We start from the raw sequence: 27,869 nt of genomic DNA on the forward strand, positions 1-27,869 counted from the left end.
GGCTTCACTATATTATTCACATTTCTTTATACAATATTTTTATAGCATCAATTTTTCATACAGGATTGACCTCCTCTTCGCAAAAAAATAACTCAAACAGATGACTAATATAAGGTCGGGATAAGCTCTCTTGGTGATGTTGTTTTTATTGTGACGATATTAAAGGTGTGCACTGTGATCAGATCTTGAAATTATTTAGTCATTTGTTTATACTATTACCACATCCTAGCTAGGCGAGAGCTGCCAATGTCCACCTCCATCAATTTAACCCCTTAATGACCAGCCTATTTTAAACCTTAATGACCAAGCCATTTTTTACGTTTTTCCATCGTCGCATTCCAAGAGCTATAACTCTTTTATTTTTGCGTCGACATAGCTGTATAAGGTCTTGTTTTTTGTGGGACAAGTTGTATTTTTTAATAGCACCATTTTGAGGTACATATTATTTATTGATTAACTTTTATTAACTTTTTTTGGGGGGGGAATAGAAAAAACCCTGAAATTTCGCCACGCTTTTTTGCATCTTAAATCTACGCCGTTTACCGTGTGATATAAATAACACAATAACTTTATTCAGCGGGTTGTTACGATTGCAACGATACCAAATTTGTATAGTTTTTGTATGTTTTACTACTCTTACACAGTAAAAACGCTTTTTTTTCAAAATTATTTGTTTTTGTGTCTCCATGTTTGAAGAGCCGTAACGTTTTTATTGTTCCGCCGATGCAGTTGTATGAGGGCTTTTTTTTTGCGGGAAGACTTGTCGTTTTTATTGGTACCATTTTGGAGTAGATGCGACTTTTTATAACATTTTTTTTAAGTCAGGATTCACAGAAAACAGCAATTTTTCCATAGTTTTTTATTAATTTTTTTACGGCGTTCACCGTAATAGATTTAAAGTCGGGGTTGTTATGGACGCGGCGATACAGAATATGCGTAACTTTTTAAATTTATTTTGGTTTTTTAATAGTAAAGCATTTTGTTGGAGGGAGGAAAAGCTGGGTTTTTCATTTTTTTTCACATTTTTTTTTAAATTAACTTTATTAAAGTTTTTTTTTACTTTTTTACTAGTCCCACTAGGGGACTTCACTATGCGATTCTCCGATCGCTATTATAATACACTGCAATACTTCTGTATTGCAGTGTATTACTGCCTGTCCGTTTAAAACGGACAGGCATCTGCTAGGTCATGCCAGAGGCCTGATCTAGCAGGCATTCATGACAGGCAGACCTGGGGGCCTTTATTAGGCCCCCGGCTGCCATAGAAGACACTGACACTCGGCGATCTTATCGCCGGGTGTCGGTGGGAGAGAGAGGGAGCTCCGTCCCCCTCTCCAAAACCACTCAGATGCGGTGCTCGCTATTGAGCGCCGCATCTGAGGGGTTAAACATGTGAGATCGATACTTATATCGATCTCACACGGCAGAGCAGGGACGCCCCCAGCCCTCAGCTGCCTCTAGCAGCCGAGAGCAGGGAGATTTGACGCTCCCTGCTCTGTTTACTTTATCCTGATGCAGTGCCGTAAAAAGGCATATGCATCAGAATAAAGCCCGTTAGTAGCCGCCGTTAAAAGGCGTATTGGCAGTCACTAACGGGTTAATGGCCTCTGTTATGCAAACAAGAAACAAAACAATTTGCCTCCAATTCCAAACCTGAATGCCAATTTAATAACGTCATCTAAATTCAAGCCTCCATTAACTAGACCGATTCTAATCTTCAGTCTCTCAAATCTAAGCCAAAAGACAAGCCAAAGAATCTCAGCCAAGGTATATGCAGTTTGGGACTGGAGTACCTTGGGTCCTCCAGACTGATTTTATTTGGAAGGCCCAAACTCCGGTTATACATCTCCGCTTTTAATTGAATCATAGACTGCTTTGTTATCATTCCACACACAGGACAAATAATTTAAAGCTCTTTGTAGGTTATTTGTAAAATAATCCAAATGGTAAACCCCATCCGCAAGTTATCCACTTCACTTTTCTGCTTCACTAGGGGTTGGGTGCTTCTGGATCACTTGGGTGCTCCACCATTTATATATCAGGATCTAGACCTACTGTGGACCCTATTTTTGTGTCAGATTCTGGGTCCATAGGACGATCCCCCAACCCCTGTTAGTAATTACAAATATGCTATGATATTACATTATTCAGCCCATCAATCTAAAACTATTGTGCATGGTGGGGGTTCATGACCAAAGTGTTAAAGGGGTTGTCCGCATTGAACAATCTTTTTTGTCAGAAAGGTTCAAGGACGTTACGCTGATATCTGGGGTCCCGCTGCTTGGACTCCAAGCATTCAGTTGTAAACAGTGCAGAAACCGGGAAATATGTATTAACATTTTCTTGCAGCGCCACAACAGGAGAAATAAAGCATTACACAGGTACAATTGAAATCAATGCACTGTCCATCTAATGCACTGTCAAGCTGAGTCCTCCAGAGTGAGAGACTCTCTTTGTATCCACTCTCTGCTCTGCCTAATAAAGGGGGATCATGAACAGGAATCCCCGTCTATTAACTCAGAATTCCTTAATAAGGTATTTTAAAATAGTTTTTATAAACTAGACAGCCTGTTTAAGCTTCATTCACAACTATCAGTTTTTTCTTCATTTCCACCAGTCTTTTGTATACGGAGATATATGGAAGCAGACGTCATAAGAGATGCTTTTCTATTCCATTGAGATTTCATTTTGCACAACATTTTATGAAAATACGTCCTTCAACATTTTCTCTGTACTAGCTATTGCATGATATAGGACATTTTACAAATGCATATATGGAATATTAGCAGGACACCTAGTGAGAGCATATACATCTTGTGGTACCTTACTGTGCCAGGAGCCGCACTTTATCTTCAATGGGTTGCCTGTTACTGGCTTTATGCTCCATCTCCCCTCCCACTAGATTCACTGCTCATCTCTCAGCTGCATCTATGAAGCATCAGCAGGGATATGTGGTGTGCGGAGAGAGGATGTGAACACTCAGACCTGGGTACCACCACAGGACAAGCACAAGTTTAAATGACTCCTATGGAGTGGTCCTAGTACAATCTAGCAGGAGAGCAGAATTTGGTGAGTGCACATTGATTTACTTTATTTGTAATGTCTTAGTTATATAATATTTGTACTAAGTATATATATATATAAAATCTGCTATATATATGGTTTTCATTATTGTATGAACTATATGGGTATAAATGTGTGTAGTTTACCATTTAGCATTCCCTATAATATGTTTCCACATGTGCATATAGAGTAGGATACAGATCTATTCTAATAAGAGTTTTTTTCCCCATACATAGCAATAAATAGGTATTAACCTATCGCGTTCACCATATAGAGGCAGACAAAGGTTTCTTCTTATCTTTTGCTAGCAATCCTACAGGGACACAATGATAATAGTTTTAAATGTCCTGTGTCCATACCATCAATGTGTTTCATGCAGCGACACTTTGATCTGTTATATTGACATTCACTTTTTTTGAAATATATCTATTCATCCTTCTGTATATCTGGATCCACCAGATGTGAATTAGAGGAACATGATCTTTCCAAGGAATATTCATTTTAGGACATTTGCCTTGCTAAAAAGCAATTAAACACCGGATCAATTAATTGTTCTGCATCTTACTTATTCATTTTCAATTATAAATATTCATTTTATCTTTTCACCCCTCATCAAAGTCTATACTCAAATCCAGATCTGTAATTATAGGAAGGAAATCTTAGAAAATAGCGATAGAAATTCTTATTTTACTTACAAACAGATTATAATGGAGACAGCGCTGTAAAAAAACAAACATTAATCACCCCCTATATGAGGCTGTGTGGTTACCTAGCAGGGGACATACTAAAATAATTATCTTCAACAGATCTGTGACACGTTAATAGTCTCAGGAATTGTAAAACAATTTATTTCCAGCTCAGTGACAGAAGTTAGGGATAGAGAGATGTCTCAGGGTACTGCAGTAAATTCTCTGATATTTATGTGTAGTATCCAACACATCAATTTGGATACGGGATTAGAGGGATCTCTTTTGATTCGTAACCTATGGGTTGTACCCCATTGCCCAAGGAACCTAATAGATAAAGGATTGTTCCAGCAAGTTCACCCCCATTGCTTGCTGGCATTGCTCCACCATCTGATCTGCTGCAGTCAAGATAATGGATGTCCTATCAGTTAGGGAACCTCACCTATATATAAGAACAGATATTTAGGATTTCATCAGAAATCAGCAGTCATGGTCCCAATGACTTTCCACAGCTGGTGGGCAATTTGTAAAATGTAAGTAGAAATGACATGAACAGTTGGTACAAGGAGAGTAAAAGTGCTGTCTATTCTGAGACTCCTGGGATGACTTACTGGAGAGGAGGAACTAATTCCGCACTGCGTGGTGTCTGCACATTCTGAGTATTTCTGCATTATTCAAGAAGAAAATAAGACATAGAAATACAGAACAGAGGACACAGGTAAAAGAAAAAAAAAACAATCCCTACACGTATGGAGATTTCGTAGGTGTGTATTTGTGAACCAATTTTTCCATTATCCATTGTCTTAGGCGCAATATATTTTACTTGTTTGTATGTATTATATAGTTTTGTCGTCTGTATGTACAATGTTTCTTTTAAAACACCATTCAAATATTGAGTACCCTGCAGTCCTGTGCCAACGAGAAGATCAGATTAAGCAGAGTTTAAAGGGAATGCATCACCTATACTAATTAAAACCAGATAGTTAAACATATTTTTATTTCTAATCTGTTTTTATTTTGTTGATTGGAATTTTTTGTATTTTTTTTTCATGTACATGGTAATGGGGACAGCCATCTTGCTGGAGCTGCTGTAAAATGTTTTACGGCAGCCTCGTGTACCATAGGAACATGTAAACAGGAGGGGATCCATTAACTTCTATGTAGAGTTTTCTAGGCATGCTCTGTGACCTGTGCAGAAAGGAGTAAGAGGGGAGCTGTGTCGATCAATGGTGGATCCTGTTTCATCTATATAGAGATGTTTCCGGTCATTGTAATCCTGTGATAATAATGAGATGACTGATGAGAAGTGATCTCTAAAGAACAGGAAGTGTGAAGCTCAGTGTCCAGAGTGAAAAGTGCAAGATTTTAGGATTATTTTTTAATATAGATAATGACATGCAAAATGTAAAGAAAAAATTACCAAACATTCTTAAATATGTTTAACTTTAAACTTGATTTAAACAGTAGGTCATTTTCTGATGACACATTCCCTTTAGGAAGATACAGAATTTCAAGCATCTTCGCTATTCCCAAGAGCGTTTTTGTAATCTGATAGTTAAGATATCTTTTTATGCTGTTTTTCATAACTATTTGGCCAATTTTGATGGCACATACCATGTCTCTAGGGGGTAGGGTGGCACGATGCATCAAAATATCAATAATATTTAGATGCCGTGCACCCTCAAACAGTTCAATACCGTTAATTCATGTATTTCGATACTAAGCTGTGCAGCCGCACAGCTTAGTATTGCAACACATGAATTTAGTCAGAGCGGGGCTGCGGCTGTGTAATACAGCCATCGCCCCGCTCTTGACAAGTGTGCGCGCATGGTCAGCACGAGGTGATGTGGCCGGCGCTGCACTAATGAGCATTGGCACTGAAGACAGAGAACATGGTGGGCGCACTGCAAAGCAACCCCATGTTCTCTGACTTCAGGGCCGGCGCCGCCGCTCATTAGTGCAGCGCTGACCGCGTGCACATTTGTTATCAAGAGTGGGGCAATGGCTGTATTACACAGCCGTAGCCCCGCTTTAACGGCGGAGATCAGAGAAACCTCTCCGCCACTATTCCTTTGAATGCAGCGATCAAATCTGAACACAGCATTCAAGGAGAAAATGAGAAGGGGGATGCCTCTTGGATCGCATCACAGGAAATCCCTGTAACATGATCGAGGGACCCCAGGGCTGTCTGACCATATTACCTGTTAGGGTATACTTAGGTATGTCCTAACAACTGCCTGTGTACTATCAGTACACAGGCTAATGTACTGGCATATAGATATATGCCTGTACATTAAAGTTTAAAACGAAAAAAGTAAAAAAAATAAAGTAAAGTTCAATTTTAAAAAAAATATACACACATTTGTTACAATAAATATTAAAATAAAAGTCTCAATACATAAAATATAAACATATTTGGTATCGTTGTGTCCATAATATCCTGCACAACAAATTTATAGCGTAATTTATTATGTGTACGCTCTAAATAAAAATAAAAACGGCTTTCTTTCACTTATTAATATGAGGCACAATGTGTTATGAAATTAGTACCTCCATGTACCTCACATTAATACACCGTGTTCCAAATTATTATGCACATTGGATTTAAGTGTCATAAACATTTAATTATTAGTTTTTCAATGAAACTCATGGATGGTATTGTGTCTTAGGGCTCTTTGGATCATTGTAATCAATCTCAGACACCTGTGATAATTAGTTTGCCAGGTGTGCCCAATCAAAGGAAAACTACTTAAGAAGGACGTTCCACATTATTAAGCAGGCCACAGGTTTCAAGCAATATGGGAAAGAAAAAGGATCTCTCTGCTGACGAAAAGCGTGAAATAGTGCAATACCTTGGACAAGGTATGAAAACATTGGATATTTCAAGAAAACTTAAGCGTGATCATCGTACTGTGAAAAGATTTGTGGCTGATTCAGAGCACAGACGGGTTCATTCAGATAAAGGCATAATGAGGAAGGTTTCTGCCAGACAAATTAATAGGATTAGGAGAGCAGCTGCTAAAATGCCATTGCAAAGCAGCAAACAGGTATTTGAAGCCGCTGGTGCCTCTGGAGTCCCGCGAACCTCAAGGTGTAGGATCCTCCAGAGGTTTGCAAGTGTGCATAAAGCTATTATTCGGCCACCCCTAAACAATGCTCACAAGCAGAAACGGTTGCAGTGGGCTCAGAAATACATGAAGACTAATTTTCAAACCGTGTTGTTTACTGATGAGTGCAGTGCAACACTGGATGGTCCAGATGGATGGAGTAGTGGATGGTTGGTGAATGGCCACCATGTCCCAACAAGGCTGCGATGTCAGCAAGGAGGTGGCGGAGTCATGTTTTGGGCTGGAATCATGGGGAGAGAGCTGGTAGGCCCCTTTAGGGTCCCTGATGGTGTGAAAATGACCTCTGCAAAGTACGTAGAGTTTATGACTGACCACTTTCTTCCGTGGTACAAAAAGAAGAACCGTGCCTTCCGTAGCAAAATTATCTTCATGCATGACAATGTACCATCTCATGCTGCAAAGAATACCTCTGTGTCATTGGCTGCTATGGGCATAAAAGCAGAGAAGCTCATGGTGTGGCCCCCATGTTCCCCTGACCTCAACCCTATTGAGAACCTTTGGAGCATCCTCAAGCAAAATATCTATGAGGGTGGGAGGCAGTTCACATCAAAATAGAAGCTCTGGGAGGCTATTCTAACATCCTGCAAAGATATTCAAGCAGAAACTGTCCAAATACTCACAAATTCAATTGATGCAAGAATTGTGAATGTGATATCAAAGAAGGGGTCCTATGTTAACATGTAACTTGGTGTGCTAACTTTTTTTTTATTGAAAGAGCTTTTGATTTCTGTAAATATGACCTCTTGATGCTGTAAATTCAACAAATTTCCATTTTAGTTCTCTTTACAAGCTTTAAAATGTTTTGATCTCTGTTGTGCATAATAATGTGAAACAGTGCATTTTGAGTTTTTTACTTCTAAAAAAAAAATCTGTTATCATTAGGAGATTTGTTCAATAAAATTCGCATTATGCTCCAACGGTTGATGGCTTGAAAATTATACTGACTGTCATTTGCATCGACTATTTAAGAAAATCAGCGAAAAATAACATTTGCATAATAATTTGGAACGCAGTGTAGTAATTAACCCCATCATGTACCTCACACATTAACCGACTGTTGTCTATTATGACTGTGAGAAACATGATGGGGTTAATTACTATTAATGTGAGGAACATGGAGGTTCAAAATTCATGCATACATTTTTCAAAGGGGATGCCTAATGACATTCAATTATCTCCCTAGAAGACAGCCCATCAGTAATACGGATCTGTAATACTGATGTAATAGTGATGAAATACTGATGCTATACTAATGCAAAATCATCCGTAATACGTCCATATAATGCGCATTATGGATGTTTACAAATCCACTTGTGCGAAACAGGCCTGTATTCACACTTGCGCTATGAGACTCCGTTGGGGGTTCCTTCAAGGGTTTTGTCTATTTTGACGGAAAGAATAACTCTGCAATAATGAAAACTTTAACAGAACCTTGATGGATCTCATTATAAGCTTATATCTTTTTTAAACCCTTGGCGACTCTTATTTACTATTATGTCGGATGTACACCATCACAATACGGCGTGGGCTCAGGAGCTGGGTGCGCACCATGCATGGCAAGAGCCGGCTGATTCAAACAGCTGACACCCGACTGCAACAATAGGGATCAGAGATAACTCTTATCCTGGCCATTCAACCCCTCACTAAAAGTTTAAAAAAAAAATTCCCATTTTTCCCAAAAATTACGTAAGCAATAAAAAAAGTTAACATAATTGGTATCGCTCCATCTGTAAAAGTCTAAACTATTAAAATATCATGTTATTTCACCTGTCGGGTAAACATCGTAACAAAAAATGATTCAACAAGCATTGCTTTTTTTTTGGTCACCAACAAAAAAATGTAATAAAAAGTAATCAAAAAGTCGCATGTACCCCCAAATTGTACAAGTAAAAAGTACATCTTGCCCGGCAAAAAACAAGCCCTCAAACTGCACAACTGATCTCAGAATATGGCGTTACAAAACAACTTTTTTTTTAACGAATAGATTTTTCTTTTTAAAAGTAGTAAAACATAAATAAAATATATAAATTTGATATCAACGTAATCCTATTAACATGTAGAATAAAGTTATCATGTCGTTTTTACCACACAGGGACCACTTTTAAAACCAAACGCAAAAAAACATGAAGGAATCACTGTTTTTTTCTCATTACACCCCAAAAAGAATGAACAAAGAATTATTTCTACGTTTCCCAGTACATTATATGGTACTTAAATGGTGCCATTCAAAAGTAAAACTTGTTCTGCAAAAATAATGCCCTCATATGGCTATGTCGACGAACAAATAGAAAAAATAAAAAAGTTGCGACGATGGAAAAATGAAAAAAGGAAAATTGTCTGTCTCCAGCAATAGAAATTTCTCTCCTGGTCTGTATTCAAGATTGGATCCACCCAGTTCTTGATGAGGAGCAGCATGCCACCCAGGGCCGCACTGTCCATAAGGCGAGATGAGGTTCTCGCCTCAGGCAGTGGCCTGATGCCTCCCCAGCCTCCGCCACCCCCTTTTGCACTATAATTGTATCTGCGTCTATATCAAGCGCCGTTTGTGTCATTGAATGGCAAGGCACCCTGCCAATCCGCGCCTTTCAACGACGCAAGCGTCGCAATGATGTCATTGCACCGCTTTCGCAGTTGAAAGGTGCTGATTGGCGGGGCAGATTGACTTGCCCTGCCATTCAGCTCCTTTTAACGACGCAAGTGGCGTGATGACGTAATCATGCCGCTTGCGTCATTTAGCCCCAGCAAATCTGCTCAGGCATGCATTGAAAGAGTATGGTGTGAGAACGGGATCAGGATACAGAGGTTTTTTTGCTCTTAAAAGTGTGAGTGGCATTATCTACAGGGGGTACAATATCTATGGGGGGGCTATATGTGGGGCACAATCTACATGGGGGGCTATAGGTGGGGCACTATCTACAGGGGGGGCTATATGTGGGCCACTATCTTCAAGGGGGCTATATGTGGGGCACTAACTACAGGAGCTATATGTAGGGCACTAACTACAGGGGGCTATATGTAGGGCACTATCTACAGGGGGCTATATATGGGGCACTATCTACACGGGAACTATATGTGGGACACTATGTACAGGGGGCCGTATGTGGACACTATCTACAGGGGCTCTTATCTACAGAGGGATCTATCGGGGCCACTATCTACAGGGAGATATATGTTTGGAATTATCTACAGGGGGCTCTATGGAGCCAATATCTACAGGGGGATCTAATTAGGGCACAATCTACAGGGGGCTCTATCTTAAGAGCGCTCTATGGGGGCAATATCTATGGGGGCACTATCCACATTCAATTTATGGGGGCTGTCTACATGGGGCTCTACGGGGGCAGTACCTACAGGAGGCTCTATAGGGGCACTATCTACAGGGGGCACTGTGTGTGTGTGTGTGTGTGTGTGTGTGTGTGTGTGTGACAGCGTATGGTGGGGCACCGTCTACAGGGGCTTTATGTGGGGCACTACGTGGGGCACTGTCTACAGGGGCCTCTATAAGGGGCACTATCTAGAGGGAGCTCTATAGGGGCACTATCTACATGGGGCATGATATACAGGGGGCAGTGTGTGTGTGTGTGTGTGTGTGCGTGTGTTTGTGTGTGTGTGCGTGTGCTTGTGTGTGTGTGGGACACAGTGTATGGTGCTATTATAATCAGGGACACAGTTTATGGCGCTATTATGATTAGAGGTGCAGTGTGTGGTGCTATTACACTTAGGGCCGTAGTATGTAGCACCATGAGAATTTTATCTTCATTTACAGGTGCAGAAATGTTTGCAAAGTGGGAATCTGAAGACATCTGAGCGGCAAACTGCAGAAATGGGCTGTGGCCGGGAGAAGTCATCATAGATGTTTGGACCGGATAGAGAAGAAAAGAGAGAAAGAACAACTGGAATCTGAGAAGACATCACCCGTGAGTCACTTAATGTCAATGTTTTTTCTGCCTCTAATCAGTACTGTAGTCACTGTATGATCTGCATCAAGATAATGGGCGGTATGATTTTTTTTTTAAATTTTTTTGTGAAACAGCAACTCCCAGCATATCCTCATCATTGTTCGGGCCATGCTGGGAGCTGTAGTTTCATGCCATACAAACCCATACGACAGGGGTTGCATTAAATTGAGCTGTATTCGTGCTAGTGCTGTATTTTTGTACTGAGCTTGGTTCTGGTGCTGTATTTATGTACTGAGCATGGTTCTAGTGTTGTATTTATGTACTGGGCTTTTATTTTGGTGTAGTATTTATGTACTAAGCCTAGTTCTCATGCTGTATATATGTATTGAGCTTGGTTCTGGTACAGTATATATGTATGAGCTTGGTTCTGAAGCTGTAATTATATAGGATATATTTATAATAACAAAATTGCAGGGCAAATGGAATTGTTTTTAATTTATTGTATATTTAATGGGAACCTGTCATGTAGTTTTAACCCCTTGAACCACCACCATGTGGTAATACATGACCTGACAATATTTCCAAACATTTCCTTGTATGTTTTCTGTAGATGCAGCAAAATCTATAAAATCAACTTTTTAAATGGTGCACACTATATGCTAATTGCTCATTAAAGGGTCATGGGGCGGTGCCGCTATCCTGAAGAGTCACATAGTCCTGCCTCCAAACCCACCTTTCCATGCTTGAGTAACACTTGGCTGTTATACATCACTAGCAGCCTCCTTCAACTTTCTCGGCTGCGCGATTGCCTTGCTTGTACTACTTGGGCACGCACCGTGCAGCGAGGTTTACTCTGCCCGGCTTCATCATTACACCACGCAAGCCGGGGGAGTACAAGGCAACAGCGCATCCTCAAGAGTTGGAGGAGGCTGGTAGTGATGTAGAACAGCCAGGGGGATGTCAATCAAAATCTAGGGGGCGCCATTTAAATTTTTGCCTCAGGCAGCAGAAAAGCTAGAATCGGCCCTGATGCCACCCAATAATCATGGTTAAAGCAGGATTGTCCCCCTGTCCCAGGACAAGACTATTCTAGAAGTGATCTATCACAGACATGCTTCTGTGCACAGTGGCACAGGAACAGGTAGTGTGACTGAGTTTACATCTGCGTTCGTATTTCCAGTTTTCTGTGCCGTCATTAGGACAAAAAAACAAAACTAACGGCAGTGCCCGATCCATCACATCACGGACACCAATGGAGCCCGACGGACCCTATTCACTTTAATGTGATTCGTCGAGATTCCGTCACAGTTTCCGTCATTTTACCGGACAAAAATGCGCTGTATTGCTGCACTATTTTTTCGAGCATTTTTGACAGAATCTGTGAGTAAAGTTCCTAACGGAGCCTCCAACGCAGATGTGAACATAGCCTTACAAGGTTATTTCCGTCATTCAGCAGAAGAGTGGAGAATGTACAGTATGTGTTGTGCTGAGACATTGGCTGTTACTGGAAGCATAGTGGATGGTACTCAAGATGCTATGGCTGGTACTGGAGACACTGTGGCTGATATTGGCAGCACTCTACATGGACTCAGACTGCTGATGAAGCCCAGGTGTCACCATGGTTTAGTTGGTTGGACCCCAGAAGAAAAGTTTGAGATTGTGATTGTTCATGTAGTAAACTCCATACAGTACATTTACCCACTATTTGTCAATAGTATTGATATATTTTACATCGAATTTATGTGATTACTCTCATGAGAGATATGGTTTTAGGTGGGAATTTATTACTGGGAGGGCACCAGTTATATTGTGCCAACAGGCTCCTGAGATAGCATTCATATTTAAAGGCTATGTGCATCTTCACACCCATTTCATTTTTTACTTATTTATCTAATTTATTTAAAAATAAAAATGAAGCAACTTTACAAATAATCCTCAATACAAATCTCCTACTGTCAGCATTGTGAGAAACTAGACATGGACCGCACAATCCACAGTATATACGTTGATCTGAGCCGCTAGGCATAATTTAGAAACATGAACATGAGGTTCTTTGTAAACATTTTGATCAAACTGTATAAGCCCACTTGCCACTTCACGGCGACCTCTTTAAAGTGGGTCCCTACTCTAGCGGTTGCAGCACCGCACGGCGGCTACCACCACCGCAGCACCGCTCCTGCAGAGGGAGCAACCCAGCGGCCCAAAAGCACCCATGCCTTCAGACCGTGCCAAGCCTCCTTGGCTCTGGGCCACGTCCCCCCACAAGTGCAGCACTACAGCAACAGACACCACCATACAGCACCACAACATGTGAACAGATGGAATGAGCTCACCTTGCCATGCGCCCCCAGTGGCCAACTGAGAGCACAAGCAAGAGCAGGAACACTTATGAGGTCATTCTGGAATTAAAATCAGCTGGGTATTTTTTCAAATGCGTGGAGTGCTGGTACCAAGTAAAACAAAGGAAATGAGGAGGATAGACTATACAATATCAGCATTGTGAGAAACTAGACATGGACCGCACAATCCACAGTATATACGTTGATCTGAGCCGCTAGGCATAATTTAGAAACATGAACATGAGGTTCTTTGTAAACATTTTGATCAAACTGTATAAGCCCACTTGCCACTTCACGGCGACCTCTTTAAAGTGGGTCCCTACTCTAGCGGTTGCAGCACCGCACGGCGGCTACCACCACCGCAGCACCGCTCCTGCAGAGGGAGCAACCCAGCGGCCCAAAAGCACCCATGCCTTCAGACCGTGCCAAGCCTCCTTGGCTCTGGGCCACGTCCCCCCACAAGTGCAGCACTACAGCAACAGACACCACCATACAGCACCACAACATGTGAACAGATGGAATGAGCTCACCTTGCCATGCGCCCCCAGTGGCCAACTGAGAGCACAAGCAAGAGCAGGAACACTTATGAGGTCATTCTGGAATTAAAATCAGCTGGGTATTTTTTCAAATGCGTGGAGTGCTGGTACCAAGTAAAACAAAGGAAATGAGGAGGATAGACTATACAATATCAGCATTGTGAGAAACTAGACATGGACCGCACAATCCACAGTATATACGTTGATCTGAGCCGCTAGGCATAATTTAGAAACATGAACATGAGGTTCTTTGTAAACATTTTGATCAAACTGTATAAGCCCACTTGCCACTTCACGGCGACCTCTTTAAAGTGGGTCCCTACTCTAGCGGTTGCAGCACCGCACGGCGGCTACCACCACCGCAGCACCGCTCCTGCAGAGGGAGCAACCCAGCGGCCCAAAAGCACCCATGCCTTCAGACCGTGCCAAGCCTCCTTGGCTCTGGGCCACATCCCCCCACAAGTGCAGCACTACAGCAACAGACACCACCATACAGCACCACAACATGTGAACAGATGGAATGAGCTCACCTTGCCATGCGCCCCCAGTGGCCAACTGAGAGCACAACTGAGAGCACAAGCAAGAGCAGGAACACTTATGAGGTCATTCTGGAATTAAAATCAGCTGGGTATTTTTTCAAATGCGTGGAGTGCTGGTACCAAGTAAAACAAAGGAAATGAGGAGGATAGACTATACAATATCAGCAAAGAGGTCGCCGTGAAGTGGCAAGTGGGCTTATACAGTTTGATCAAAATGTTTACAAAGAACCTCATGTTCATGTTTCTAAATTATGCCTAGCGGCTCAGATCAACGTATATACTGTGGATTGTGCGGTCCATGTCTAGTTTTTCACAATGCTGATATTGTATAGTCTATCCTCCTCATTTCCTTTGTTTTACTTGGTACCAGCACTCCACGCTTTTGAAAAAATACCCAGCTGATTTTAATTCCAGAATGACCTCATAAGTGTTCCTGCTCTTGCTTGTGCTGTCAGTTGGCCACTGGGGGCGCATGGCAAGGTGAGCTCATTCCATCTGTTCACATGTTGTGGTGCTGTATGGTGGTGTCTGTTGCTGTAGTGCTGCACTTGTGGGGGGACGTGGCCCAGAGCCAAGGAGGCTTGGCACGGTCTGAAGGCATGGGTGCTTTTGGGCCCCTGGGTTGCTCCCTCTGCAGGAGCGGTGCTGCGGTGGCGGTAGCCGCCATGCGGTGCTGCAACCGCTAGAGTAGGGACCCACTTTAAAGAGGTCGCCGTGAAGTGGCAAGTGGGCTTATACAGTTTGATCAAAATTTTTACAAAGAACCTCATGTTCATGTTTCTAAATTATGCCTAGCGGCTCAGATCAACGTATATACTGTGGATTTTGCGGTCCATGTCTAGTTTCTCACAATGCTGACAAATCTCCTACTGTTTTGTGTCTAAAGCTCTGCAGATCTATGTATCTCTATGGTAACAGACTACAAACAAACCCCGCATTGGATTAAACTTACTTATACAGACTTTCAAAATTCTTGTGTAGTTTGTTCTTTCGATCATACTCTCTTCCATCTTCCTCCTACTTCTTGCTAAAATACTTAATGTATGTTTGCAAGACATAGGGGACAAATGGAAGGTTGAGAAGAGGCTGGACGCAGCTGCAGGCTTGAGGGAAGCCGACATGACCGTCCTGGTAGGGAAAGGGTTAATGTTAAGAGGTGAGGGAAAGGTGAAGAAGCTGAAGGAGGGACGGGGAGGAGCTAGGGGGGACGGGGGGGCCGTTACTGCGCTTCCCGCTGTTTCTCGGCATTGAGCCGGAAGCAGCGGGAGGAGTAGTACACAAGAAGCAAAGCTCCCCGTTGCCCGGCTTTTTAGTATGGCAGAGGCCCTGATTTTAGAGCGGCTGCGTGCCGCTGCTGTGCACCACGGTCCCGGATGGCTGGAGGAGACCGTGGCTGCATTAACGCGGATCCCGGACGCCGTTTCGCCACGTCGGGCACGGCGTTCGGGGTCTGTTGTAAGGGACAGGCTCCCCTCCCCCGGCCCCCCTACGAGCATGGCTATGGCGGCGGGGGGGGAGTCGGCAACAACCGCTCCTGCGCTGGGCAGGCAGAGAGCGGTAGCAGGGGTGACGGCGATGCAGGCTGTGTCGACCCGTCCCTCTCGGCGGTCCCGACCTCCAGAGCGCCTGAGTCCGGAGGTAGTCCCGCGGACACGGCGTCGCAGAGGGAGCCCGATCCCGGACGCTGCAGGCCAGGCAGCTGGGAGGACCGCCCCTTCCCAGGCCCTGCGTCCTGGCAGGAATCCCAGGCCGCGACGGGGTCCGGCGGTAAGCAGGGAGTCGCAGGCCGGGCTCCCTGTCACCCCTCCCCCATCAGATGGAAGATGTCAAGAGCAAGGTACGGCCGCCCCGCATGGTGATGTTCCGGCCAGGGGGCAGGCTTCGTCAGGATCGTCTAGACGGACGACTAGATCTGCAGCGACGTCGAGGCAACAGGTCCGGTCGGAAGTCTGGGTCCCGGCGGTCGGGCGGCAGGTTGCCGGCCCATCGGTCAGCGCGTCCTCATCCCCTTTCCGAAGAGGTCGTTGGGAGGGACAGTCGTCGGCGAGAGAAGAACTGGAGGAAGGTGAACTGGACGTCTATCGTCGAGGTCAGGATGGTCCGGCTGACGGGAACACAGCGCCTGTGCAGCCCGGTGAGTGTATAACTCCTTTATTGTCTTATCCAGCGATTTTTATGTCGGGTGTCGGCGGGGGGGCTGCTAGCATAGCATCGGGGGCCGGTAGTGGCGCGGGCGGACGCGACGGAGCGGGTTTGGCAGATTTAGTGGGTTGCTTACGGGAGCTGGTGGGGCGCCTGGATAGGGCCGCGGCGCCGGTAGTAACGGAAGTGTCCCCTGCGGTAGTTTGGGAAGGCTCCAGGGAAGTGGGATCGTTGCAGGCGCGTCCTGTGGTGGCGGTTAGAGAGGCGGTCGCGGTGTCGGTGCAGACTGAGGCACAGAAGGACGGCGATCGAGTGCGCATGGACGATCGTGCTCGGGGGGAGGTGTATGTTTGTTTTGAGGGTCCGTTGGGGGCGCATTTAAAGCAGGAGGTGCGTGATCGGATCTGGAAAGATGAATATGTTGAAATTTTTTCTCTCTTGCCGCTGGCTAAATTCAATTTGGATAAGAGCAAGCGGGATGAGAGTAAAAAGGACGAGGAGGAACGGCGGCGGTATAGGCTTATCCCGCAGACGTTCGTTAATTGGTCGCAGGCGTTCGCCATATTGGCTAGTGTGATAGGGGAAAAGGCGCCGGAAAATTGTTCGGCGTTATTTTGTTATTTTGATGCTATTGGGGAGGCTCATAGGGCGTATGGGGGTCAGGCGTGGCTGCGATATGATGAGCAATTCCGTCAGCGGAAGGCGGTTCGGCCGGCGATTCGGTGGGACCAGAAGGATATTGCTCTCTGGTTACGGGTTACGGTTCCGGTTAGGCAGCCCTTTCCCGGGAGCGGTGGCCAGGGAGGCCAGACTAGTCAGAGTGGACCAAGCGGCGGGGGAAAGGCGGGGTTTTGCTGGCAATTCAATGAAGGCCAGTGTAAGTTCGGGGCCACGTGCAAGTTCAAGCACGTGTGCTCCGAGTGTAATGGTGCATCACACGGGGCGGCAAAATGTCTGCGTAAAAAGAGGTCCGGGAACCAGCACGGGGCTGGTCAAGGGGGTGTCGCCGGTGAGGGTGGAAAGGATGGCCCCTTATCTAAATGAGTATCCGGATAGGGTGGCGGCTAAGTTGCTTTATGAAGGGTTTAGTGTTGGTTTTGTTATTCCTCCGCCTCCTTATGAGGTTCCGGTTACGCGGAGAAATTTAAAATCGGCTTACGTGCATGCGGAAGTCGTGTCGGAAAAGTTGTTAAAAGAAGTTTCGTTGGGGCGCATGTCGGGGCCATTTGTGGAGTCGCCGGTGAAAGATTTAGTTGTGTCCCCTTTGGGTATTGTCCCTAAACGCGAGCCCGGAAAGTTTCGTTTGATTCAACATTTATCGTATCCCAAAGGTTCGTCGGTAAACGACGGGATTGATCACGAGTTGTGTTCCGTAGTTTATACCTCATTCGATAAGGCGGTGGGGTTAGTGCGGGCTGCGGGTCCGGGGGCGCTGCTAGCAAAAACCGACATCGAGGCGGCGTTCAGGTTGTTGCCGGTGCATCCAGAAAGCCAACGGCTGTTGGGCTGTTTTTGGAATGGGGCCTTTTACGTGGATCGGTGCCTTCCGATGGGGTGTTCTCTTTCTTGTGCATACTTCGAGGCGTTTAGTAGCTTCGTGGAGTGGGTAACGAGGGGAGTATCCGGGGTCGATTCGTTGATCCATTACTTAGATGATTTTTTGTGCGTTGGCCCGGGGGGTTCGCCGGTTTGCGGTAACTTGCTTCATGCCCTGCAGAAGGTGGCGAGGGATTTTGGGATCCCTTTGGCGCCGGAAAAAACGGAGGGCCCGGTAGCGACGATTTGTTTCTTGGGAATCGAAATTGACTCGGTGGCAATGGAGTGTCGGCTCCCGGCGGATAAGCTGGGTGCTTTGAGGCTGGAGGTGCGACGGGCTTGTAGAAGGAAGAAAATGTCGTTGAGGGAGCTTCAGTCGCTGCTGGGGAAGTTGAATTTCGCCTGCCGGATTATGCCGATGGGGAGGGTGTTTGGTAGAAGGTTGGCGGCGGCAACGGCGGGAGTGCGGGCGCCGCATCATTTTGTGAGGCTCAAGGAGGAGCACCGAGCTGATCTTCAGGTTTGGGATGACTTCTTGGGCCAGTACAATGGTCGCTCGCTATGGATGGCCCCAGCGCAGGATACGAGTGATCTGAATATTTTCACGGATGCGGCTGGGGCGGGTGGCTTTGGAGCTTACGGGGGAGGTCCGTGGTGCGCAGGTCAATGGCCGGCTAGCTGGGTGTCCAGTGGATTGACGCGGAATCTGGCCCTGCTCGAGCTGTTTCCCATCGTGGTGGCGGCTACCATTTGGGGGGACAGGCTCAGGGATAAGAAGGTCCGTTTTTACTGCGACAACATGGGTGTGGTGCTTGCCATTAATAACATCACGGCGTCCTCTCCTCCGGTAGTTCAATTGTTGCGACATTTAGTGTTGGTGTGTTTGTCGCTGAACGCGTGGGTGGTGGCGGTGCATGTCCCGGGTGTACGGAATTGTGTTGCTGATGCTCTTTCTCGCTCGCAGTGGGACCGGTTTCGGCAATTGGCTCCGGGAGCGGAACGTATTGGTTTGGCGTGTCCGGATCATCTATGGGATCTGGTATCGGTCCCGTAGAGCAGCTGTTACAAAGGTCTTTGGCGGGCACGACGTGGAGGGCTTATGCTGCTTGTTGGAGGCAGTGGGAGGAGTGGGTAAGAGAGTTGGGTGATGTCAATACGGATAGAGACAGGTTGGTGGCACTTTTGTATTGGTTAGGGGATGCCTGGGAGGCGGGGTTTTCAGTAGCGAAGGTGAACCGGTTTATATCCGCGGTGGCGTTTGGGCTTAAGTTGCGGGGCTTGCGGGATGTATCGAAGGAATTTCTGGTATCGCAGGCTTTGAAGGGGGTGCGCAGAGGTAGGGTGGAGGCGGATAGTAGAAGGCCGGTGTCGTTTGCTTTGCTGGGCTTGTTGGGTGGTTCATTGGCATCGGTATGTCGTTCTTCAGATGAAATGGATTTGTTTCGGTTGGCTTTCTCGTTGGCGTTCTTCGGAGCATTTAGAATAGGTGAGTTGGTGTCGCCAAGTACTAAACAGGCAGGGGGGCTGAGATCTGGGGAGGTGAGCCTTTTTGCAGATCGGTTGGAGGTATGGTTGCGTAGATCAAAAACTGACCAATTAGGGAAGGGAAAACTGATAGTTTTGTTCGCTCTCCCGGGGTCGGTCATGTGCCCAGTAGAGTGCATGCGTGGTTTTACAAAAAACAGGGGGTCTCCAGATTTGCCTTTGTTATGTCATGTGGACGGGTCGTTCTTGTCCAGGTTTCAGTTTGGAGCTGTTTTTAAAAAATGTTTGACGGCGGTTGGGGTTGCGGCAGGCTCATATTCATCTCATTCCTTCCGGATTGGCGCAGCAACGGAAGCAGGGCGCTGGGGGTTGGATGATGAGGGGGTGAGGCGTATTGGTCGTTGGGAGTCTAAAAGGTTTAAGTCCTATGTCCGCCCCCATATGTTGTAATTTTGTTGTTTATGCTTGCAAATGTATATGGTGGTGCCTAACTGTGTTTTCCGTTTCAGATTCGCCTCCTTGTCTGGTGTGGTTGATGGGTCATTCGTACGTGCACTGGGGGGCTTTGAGGGCGGACGTCCGCCCGGATGGTCGCCAGTTGCGCATTCCGCGACAGGATGCGGTTGTGCATTGGCTGGGGTTTAGAGGTATGTCGTGGAACAGGGTGTTGGCGGAATTCCAGACATATGTGCGGCTTGATAGGGTTCCGGAGGTTTTAGTGTTGCACGTGGGTGGGAATGACTTAGGAGTCCGCCCTTTTCGTGAGTTGGTGCGGGATATCAAACATGATTTGTTGTGTTTGTGGGTATCTTATCCCAAGTTGGTGGTAGTGTGGTCGGACATAGTCCCAAGGAAGCATTGGCGGTTAGCTAGATCGGTGGAGAGAGTCAATAAGGCTCGGATAAAAGTTAACCGGGCGGTGTCCCGTTTTGTGGCAAAGAACGGGGGCATTTGCGTGAGGCATAGGGATTTGGAGTCAGGATTGGGGAATTTCTGGAGGAGTGACGGGGTTCATCTGACCGAGGTTGGCATTGATATTTGGAGCTTGGCTATAGCAGAAGGCATAGAAAGGGCGGTGGTGGTGTGGAGGAACTCACAGGCTTAAGGTGGTCAAGGCCTGTTTCGCGGTGGCGGGGGGAGTCCTTGAGGCCAGTCAGTACAAAATGGTGGGGGGGTCGCATCGGGGGTATGCGTCCCCCAAAAAAGGTACATGGTTGAAGACTTCATCGGGTGTTATCCCTTTGAAGTGGTCTTCTGGTAGAAGGTATGTCACTTGAAGGCTTCATCGGGTGTTATCCCTTTGAAGTGGACTTCTAGTGGGCGGTATATCACTTGAGGGCTTCAACGGGTGTTATCCCCTTGAAGTGGACTTCTAGTGGGTGGAGCCATCTGCAGAGGTGAACGGTGCTTCCGAGCTGGTTTACGGCTGGAGGTAATTAGTGGTTTGCAGATGGCTAATTCGGTGTGTTCTTGAAAGGAACATCTGAAGGGGCTTCAAGGACTTCCTCTGCTCGGGTTAATGTTAACGTTTAATGGTTATTTATGATTCTGACCCATGTTGGGTCATGTGAATTATTAGGAGGAATTCTCCGGTGGATTCCTAACTAGTTATCCGAATGTTTCGGATTTAAATTGTTTTTATAAAACTGTGAAATTAATAAACGGCTGCTGTGGCCATTTCACATCCAACCTCGGTGTCATGTGTCGTTACTAAATGGGGGTGGGGGATAGTATGGTTTAAGGTTAACACACGACTCTACCTAGGCAGGTCAAGAAGAGGCTGGACGCAGCTGCAGGCTTGAGGGAAGCCGACATGACCGTCCTGGTAGGGAAAGGGTTAATGTTAAGAGGTGAGGGAAAGGTGAAGAAGCTGAAGGAGGGACGGGGAGGAGCTAGGGGGGACGGGGGGGCCGTTACTGCGCTTCCCGCTGTTTCTCGGCATTGAGCCGGAAGCAGCGGGAGGAGTAGTACACAAGAAGCAAAGCTCCCACCCTCCCACCCTTGTTTTGTTACTCCTTAGGTCTTCTGTACGTCCGTATATGAGCGTTGTGTTTTATTTTGTGTGTTTATTTAACATGTTTTTCTTTTTTCCGGAGTAGGTTCTGTTGTCATGGCAGCTGGCGGGGGGAGTCCTTGAGGCCAGTCAGTACAAAATGGTGGGGGGGTCGCATCGGGGGTATGCGTCCCCCAAAAAAGGTACATGGTTGAAGACTTCATCGGGTGTTATCCCTTTGAAGTGGTCTTCTGGTAGAAGGTATGTCACTTGAAGGCTTCATCGGGTGTTATCCCTTTGAAGTGGACTTCTAGTGGGCGGTATATCACTTGAGGGCTTCAACGGGTGTTATCCCCTTGAAGTGGACTTCTAGTGGGTGGAGCCATCTGCAGAGGTGAACGGTGCTTCCGAGCTGGTTTACGGCTGGAGGTAATTAGTGGTTTGCAGATGGCTAATTCGGTGTGTTCTTGAAAGGAACATCTGAAGGGGCTTCAAGGACTTCCTCTGCTCGGGTTAATGTTAACGTTTAATGGTTATTTATGATTCTGACCCATGTTGGGTCATGTGAATTATTAGGAGGAATTCTCCGGTGGATTCCTAACTAGTTATCCGAATGTTTCGGATTTAAATTGTTTTTATAAAACTGTGAAATTAATAAACGGCTGCTGTGGCCATTTCACATCCAACCTCGGTGTCATGTGTCGTTACTAAATGGGGGTGGGGGATAGTATGGTTTAAGGTTAACACACGACTCTACCTAGGCAGGTCATGTAACTGCAGGATTTGACTACACTGGGTTTGTTTTTTGTGTTTATTTTTCCTATAGGTCCGAATAGGAGCTGAAGACCCGAAATGGTAGAAGAGTTTTGATCATGGCAACTTAAAAAAATGTGTTGTGAAGGACATAGCCTCCAATAAATTTAATAGGCCCAGCATTTCAGCTATATGAAAATAATCACCAAGACTTTACCACCTTTTAACTTTTGTTTTTTGCAGAAACGCCACAAGATACCATGCTGGTGACAAGTATGTGGGCACGGCACATGTCTGGAAAGGACGCTTCAGTAATATGGTGAGGCAGCTTACTTTATCCAAACCACTTTTCATTATCTCAGCATCAGTTTAAAAACAGCTCTGCTCAGCGTTACATCTTCATGAATGTCATAAATATTAAGGATTATATCATGACAGAAAGCCTCCTGAGCGCCACATGAGTCACTACCATCCATCTGCATTAAATGCTGCAAACCAGGTAAAACACAAGATACACACTACACTCTGTAAATTACTCTAATGATCCCTGGAGAACATTTCACCTAGAAATTATTTGTAATGTTCATAATGTGATTCCAAAGCTAGAAAAATATATTCCATCGATGTGATCATGAAGGGGCTTTCCGGGTTTATTCAATTAAATACATAATTATTGTATAGTCAAAGTTCTACAACTGTCTAATATACTTTGGGTGCAATGTATAGAAAAGTCTCAAATGTCTCCAAAGTCCCAATTTGCAAAAAAAATAAAAATACGACTGTTGAGGCATATGCGTCCCTAGCCCCTGTACTAAAAAAGTGGATTGGGTCTAGAAGGAGGGGTGTGAACTTCCACAGTCCGTGAAAATTAGCTATAATTTACACCTTAAGCCTATAATTTATACTGCAAATCTACTCTAGGCTTTCTGGCGCATAAATGGCCAGAGATACGCCTATTTTATTAAGTGTCGGGTGTCTCTTAATAAATTAGGTGCATCTTACTCCAGCGCGTTTTAGATTAAGACCGGTATCTGAAATCCAGTCTTAATAAATTCCCTCCTTTGTATTCTAATGCTTCACCATTTTGAAGATCTTTGCCTGCTGTCACTGGATGAAAATATTCTTGTTTAAATTTAGAGGCTTAAAAATTGTACATACCTAGTCCTGCTCTCAGCTCAGCTCAGCTGAGAAGTGGATAAAATTGTATATATTATACTGTGATTCAGGGACATACCCAAGAGTTGCCGGCCCTCATGATGGACTTCTTACTGGGCCCCATGCTCCCTTTCCATATCACACATTAAAAAAAAACAATTAACTCACCACTCCCGTTTTCTCTCAAACTGACACATCGGGCAGGGCCGCGGCGCATACAAGGTCCTGATGCTGGACTACATCAGGATGTAATATGCAACACAGCACACAACGTTAGGACCTTGGATGTGCCGTGGCACAGACCTTGTCTGCCAGGGCCTGACGTGGCAGCCTGAGTGGATCTGGGGCACTGTCTGCGACTGCAATTGTTACGCCACTGCTGAGATTAAAGGAACTCTTCGGGACATTAAAGGGGTTGTCCGGTTTCAGCAAATTAATGTTATTGTTTGTGTAATAAAAAGTCTTTCAATATACTTTCTGTATTAATCTATCACAGTTTTTAGAACTCTGTGTGTTGTTATTCAGTACGAACATTCATTGTTCACTTCCAGTGAATAAAATTCTGTCCCTGGTCATGTAATGGATACACAGGTGCACGACTCGTAACAGTTACAGTGTGTGTATCAGATCTGTATCTTCTAACAATCCCAGCACCCGTGTGTCCATCACATGACCATGGACAGAATTGTATACACTGGAAGTAAACAATGAATGTTTCTACTGACTAACAACAAGCAGAGATCTTGCAAACTATAAAGAATTAATACAGAAAGTATCTAGAAACATTTTATAGCTTTGAATTATACAAAAAATAACATTCATTTGATAAAAATTGCACAATCCCTTTAACATTGATGGTCTATCCTTTGCATAGATCTCTGGCATGTAGCAAATCGGCCTTGTGTGAACATACCCTAAAAAAGCTGCCTATCCATTAATTATCACCAATGATTTACAATTTGGGAAGGGATTTTTCCAATAAACAAATGCATAACATAATCCTGATAATAAAGATTATTACCAAAATCATACTGACATTGTAGCTTATCTGTTGTGCTCAGTAGGACCATATGAATCATCTGAAGGCCCAAAAAGCTGGATTTATCAATGTTAATTCAGTATAGATCCTGTCACTTGTAGTTGATGGATTTGCTTTTATATGGGCAGCATGACCTAAGTGCAGAACAAAAGTCTCACGTTGAAGAATTTACTATGCAACTTGTAAATTTTTCCCTGAAATCTAGAACACAAACGGAATATAATAAGAATATGTACATTGCTATTAATATTGTCTATTCCTTTCTAAACCTGGCTTGTGTATATGTATATTTTAGACCATGGCGATGCTGCCAGCTATCGTGAATCTAAGCCATCTGGTCCTGTCTGATGCCAACGTTTCAGCAATGGGCTTTCCAGGCCCGTGGAGAGAGCCTACATTTACAGCAGCTGCCAAAGTACGCGTGGGCATTACCTGTTGCTTTTTCCTCATAGCATCATGTAGTAATGTGGCGGTACTATGTAGCATCAGTGGAAAACGATGCAAGTCCCATCTCCGGATCCTTATTCTCAGTCTCTCAGTCGCTGACCTGCTGGTTACCTTCTTAGTCATGCCATTGGACGCAATGTGGAATGTGATGGTGCAATGGTTCGCAGATGAACTTTCCTGCAAGATTCTTAACTTTGGAAAGCTATTTGCTATGTATTCTGCTGCATTAGTGCTAGTGGTGATCAGCCTCGACCGCCACTGGGCTATTCTGTACCCACTCAGCTTTACAAGTGCTGGGCAACGCAACCGTATCATGTTATGGACTGCATGGATCGGCAGCCTTCTTCTGGCATCACCCCAGGTATAGATGACCAATGTTTTCATTTTTTTAAATTTACAAACAGGTTTGAAATTAAACAAAGATTTACATAATTTTTAAACTACTACATGTTCTATTTCAGTGTAGAGATTATGAATCAATAATGTTAAGGTTCAGAATTCCAATATTCTACGATATGAGCTCTCAGTGTACATTGAGTCTGAAATGCACTGATAGGTGCAACATTTTGTGTTGATTAATTTCATGATCTTGAGAAGGGTTGGAGTCCTGTATTTTTTTAAATAGATTTCAAAAATCCCTTCCCACAGTCATATATTGAAATTTAAAATTTCTAGTTGCCCTAGTTACACCACTAGGGGGCGCTGAATGCATACCGATTTATAATGCTTTGATTAAACTCAATAATAAATGCAGTAAGCTTCTATGCTCTGCCTCTAGTTGGCTGCACTAGCAAACATGTTATAATTTAAAGGCTATAGAAACCTTTGTAACAATTTCTTATATATGTTGATTATAAGTACTTTCTAATATACATTTATTTAAAGTTTTGCTTCGTTCCAATGCTACAGCTTCTATTTATTCACTTTACATAGAAGCTGCAGAACGCAGATCAATCAGTGAGCTGGACTGACGGCTCGGCTGACGGCAGCTCCTGTGTGTCTGTAACGCACAATCTATATTTTGCCCTGCTAAATCTGGCCTGAATAATTGTGAGTGCTATTACTGTAAAATGTGTAGAATCAACAATAGCTGAGAGAGGTTCATGAAATGTAACTTCTGCAGCTCATAGTGCACCAAAATATTTTCTTTCCCCACACTTACTGCATTCCTTATCAAGAGATTCACATAAGCTTGACTGAGACCACTATGCACAGTGCCAAACATCAGCTAGAGTGGTATAACGCATTGCTTCTTAACACTCCTAAGCTAAGTACCCCCTGCTTAAATAAATTACATCAAAGTACCGCCAAGGCCATGAACATACACTTGTGCACCTAACAAAAGCACGAGGACAGTGCGAGTAGAGACATTACATGTACCCCCTAGAATACATATATTAAAGGTTGAGAGCCAAGGCACTATGACGCTATCTACAAGGGGGAGGTGGCGGGCACTATTTAAAAGGCAGGCTGTATGGCACTGTCTACAAGGGGGGAGGGGGCACTGTCTACAGTGGAGGTGTGTGGCACTATCTACAAGGGGGTGTGACACTATGTACAGAGGGCTGTATAGCACAATCTACAAGGGGGGATGTATGGCAAAATCAACAGGGGGGCTGTATGGTACTATCTACAAGGAGGCAGTATGGCACAATCTACAGTCGGGGGCTGTATGGCACAGTCTACAGGGGGGGCTATATGGCACAATCTACAGGGGGGATGTATGGCATAAACTACGGGGGAGGCTTATGGCATAATCTTCGAAGGGGGCTTTATAGCACTATCAACAGGGGGCTGTATGGCACTATCTGAAGGGGGGCTGTATGTCAGTATCTACAGGGGAGGCTGTATCGCACAATCTACATGTGGGCACTATCTACAAGTGGGGCTGTGTGTGGCACCGAGGGGATGGGAGGGGGGCCCAGTTAAAAGTTTTCTATAAGGTCCAGTATGTCCTACTTACGCCCATGTGTGAGAGGCAGGGGATTGATAAGGTATTACTTCTTTTGTTATTTGACACTGTTGTAAGTTGTGTTTTTTTTTGTTTTTTTTTTAAATGCATGGAATTAGACAACCTCTTCAACCCCTTAAGCCACTGTGACATAACTGTATGTCATGGTCTGGATTACATTAAGCCACCATGACATACAGCTACGTCATGGTGATCACACGGGCACCAGGAGCTGTGACCAAGCGTTGACCGTGCGAGCCCAGCATTGACTTACAGCTGGGATCGCGCTGCAACAGCCGGGATCGGAGATAACTCGGATCCCGGCTGCTTAACCCCTTAAATGTCGCGGCATTTAAGTGGTGTGACAAAAGGAGGTGGCTCCCTCTGTCACCCATCAGCAGCTCACAAGCGCAATTGTGGACGGCCGATGAGTTGCCATGGCAGTTAATTGCCTAACAAAGCCCCCCAGGTCTGGCATGGCTGTGCTAGAGGCACGGCCTAATAGATTATCCATTAGTCTTACACTGACAGGAAATAATGCATACCAAAGCATTATATAAGTGATCAAAAGATTGCATTGGGATGTCCCCTGGTGGGGCTTAATAGATAGTTAAATAAATATGAATCCAATTTATTATTTTAAAAAAAAGTGCACAGTGGAAATAAATAAAACTTTTTTTCTATAAAAGTGATTTTATTTTGTACAAGTGTAAACAAAAACATACATATATATATGGTATCGCCGCGATTGCAATGACCCTAACTATCAAGTTAATATGTAATGTAAACCACAGGCATAAAAAACAAAACAGCAAAAAACGACAAAGTTGCTTCTTTTCTTTCCTCATCCCCCTCCTCCCCATTAAATAATAAATGTTAATCAATAAGTTCCATGTACCTCAAAATCATACCAATAAAAACGACATCTCGTCCTGCATAAAAAAAACCCAAATATGGCTACGGAAAATAAAAAATGTATGGCTCTTGGATTGCAGCGTTTGTCCTTTTTGTCTTTATTGCAAAGTAAGCTCAGATTCTTGTGAACTTTTTGCCACCATTCTAGTAAAGGATAGAATGTTTTTGGTGATAAATATAATATAATCTAAGTCACAATTGAAAACCGGTGTTTTGAGCTACTGTATATTAATTATTCAAAGCACCTAATAGTTTTAAGCCTA

At 44.5% G+C, this 27,869-nt stretch overlaps 1 protein-coding gene across 1 annotated transcript in view; it reads left to right on the forward strand.

Moving 5' to 3' along the window:
- Nucleotides 1-2,959: 2,959 nt before the first annotated feature.
- Nucleotides 2,960-27,869, forward strand: part of LOC142748176 (gonadotropin-releasing hormone II receptor-like) — a 50,496-nt gene continuing 25,586 nt past the window's right edge. Inside the window, exons 1-3 of the mRNA XM_075855293.1 lie at nt 2,960-3,069; nt 22,343-22,418; nt 24,589-25,101. Coding sequence (XP_075711408.1) covers nt 22,416-22,418; nt 24,589-25,101 — 516 coding nt within the window. The 5' untranslated portion in view covers nt 2,960-3,069; nt 22,343-22,415. The remainder of the gene's footprint in view (nt 3,070-22,342; nt 22,419-24,588; nt 25,102-27,869) is intronic.

This window comes from Rhinoderma darwinii, chromosome 3 (assembly GCF_050947455.1).
Source record: "Rhinoderma darwinii isolate aRhiDar2 chromosome 3, aRhiDar2.hap1, whole genome shotgun sequence".
NCBI lineage: Eukaryota > Metazoa > Chordata > Amphibia > Anura > Rhinodermatidae > Rhinoderma > Rhinoderma darwinii.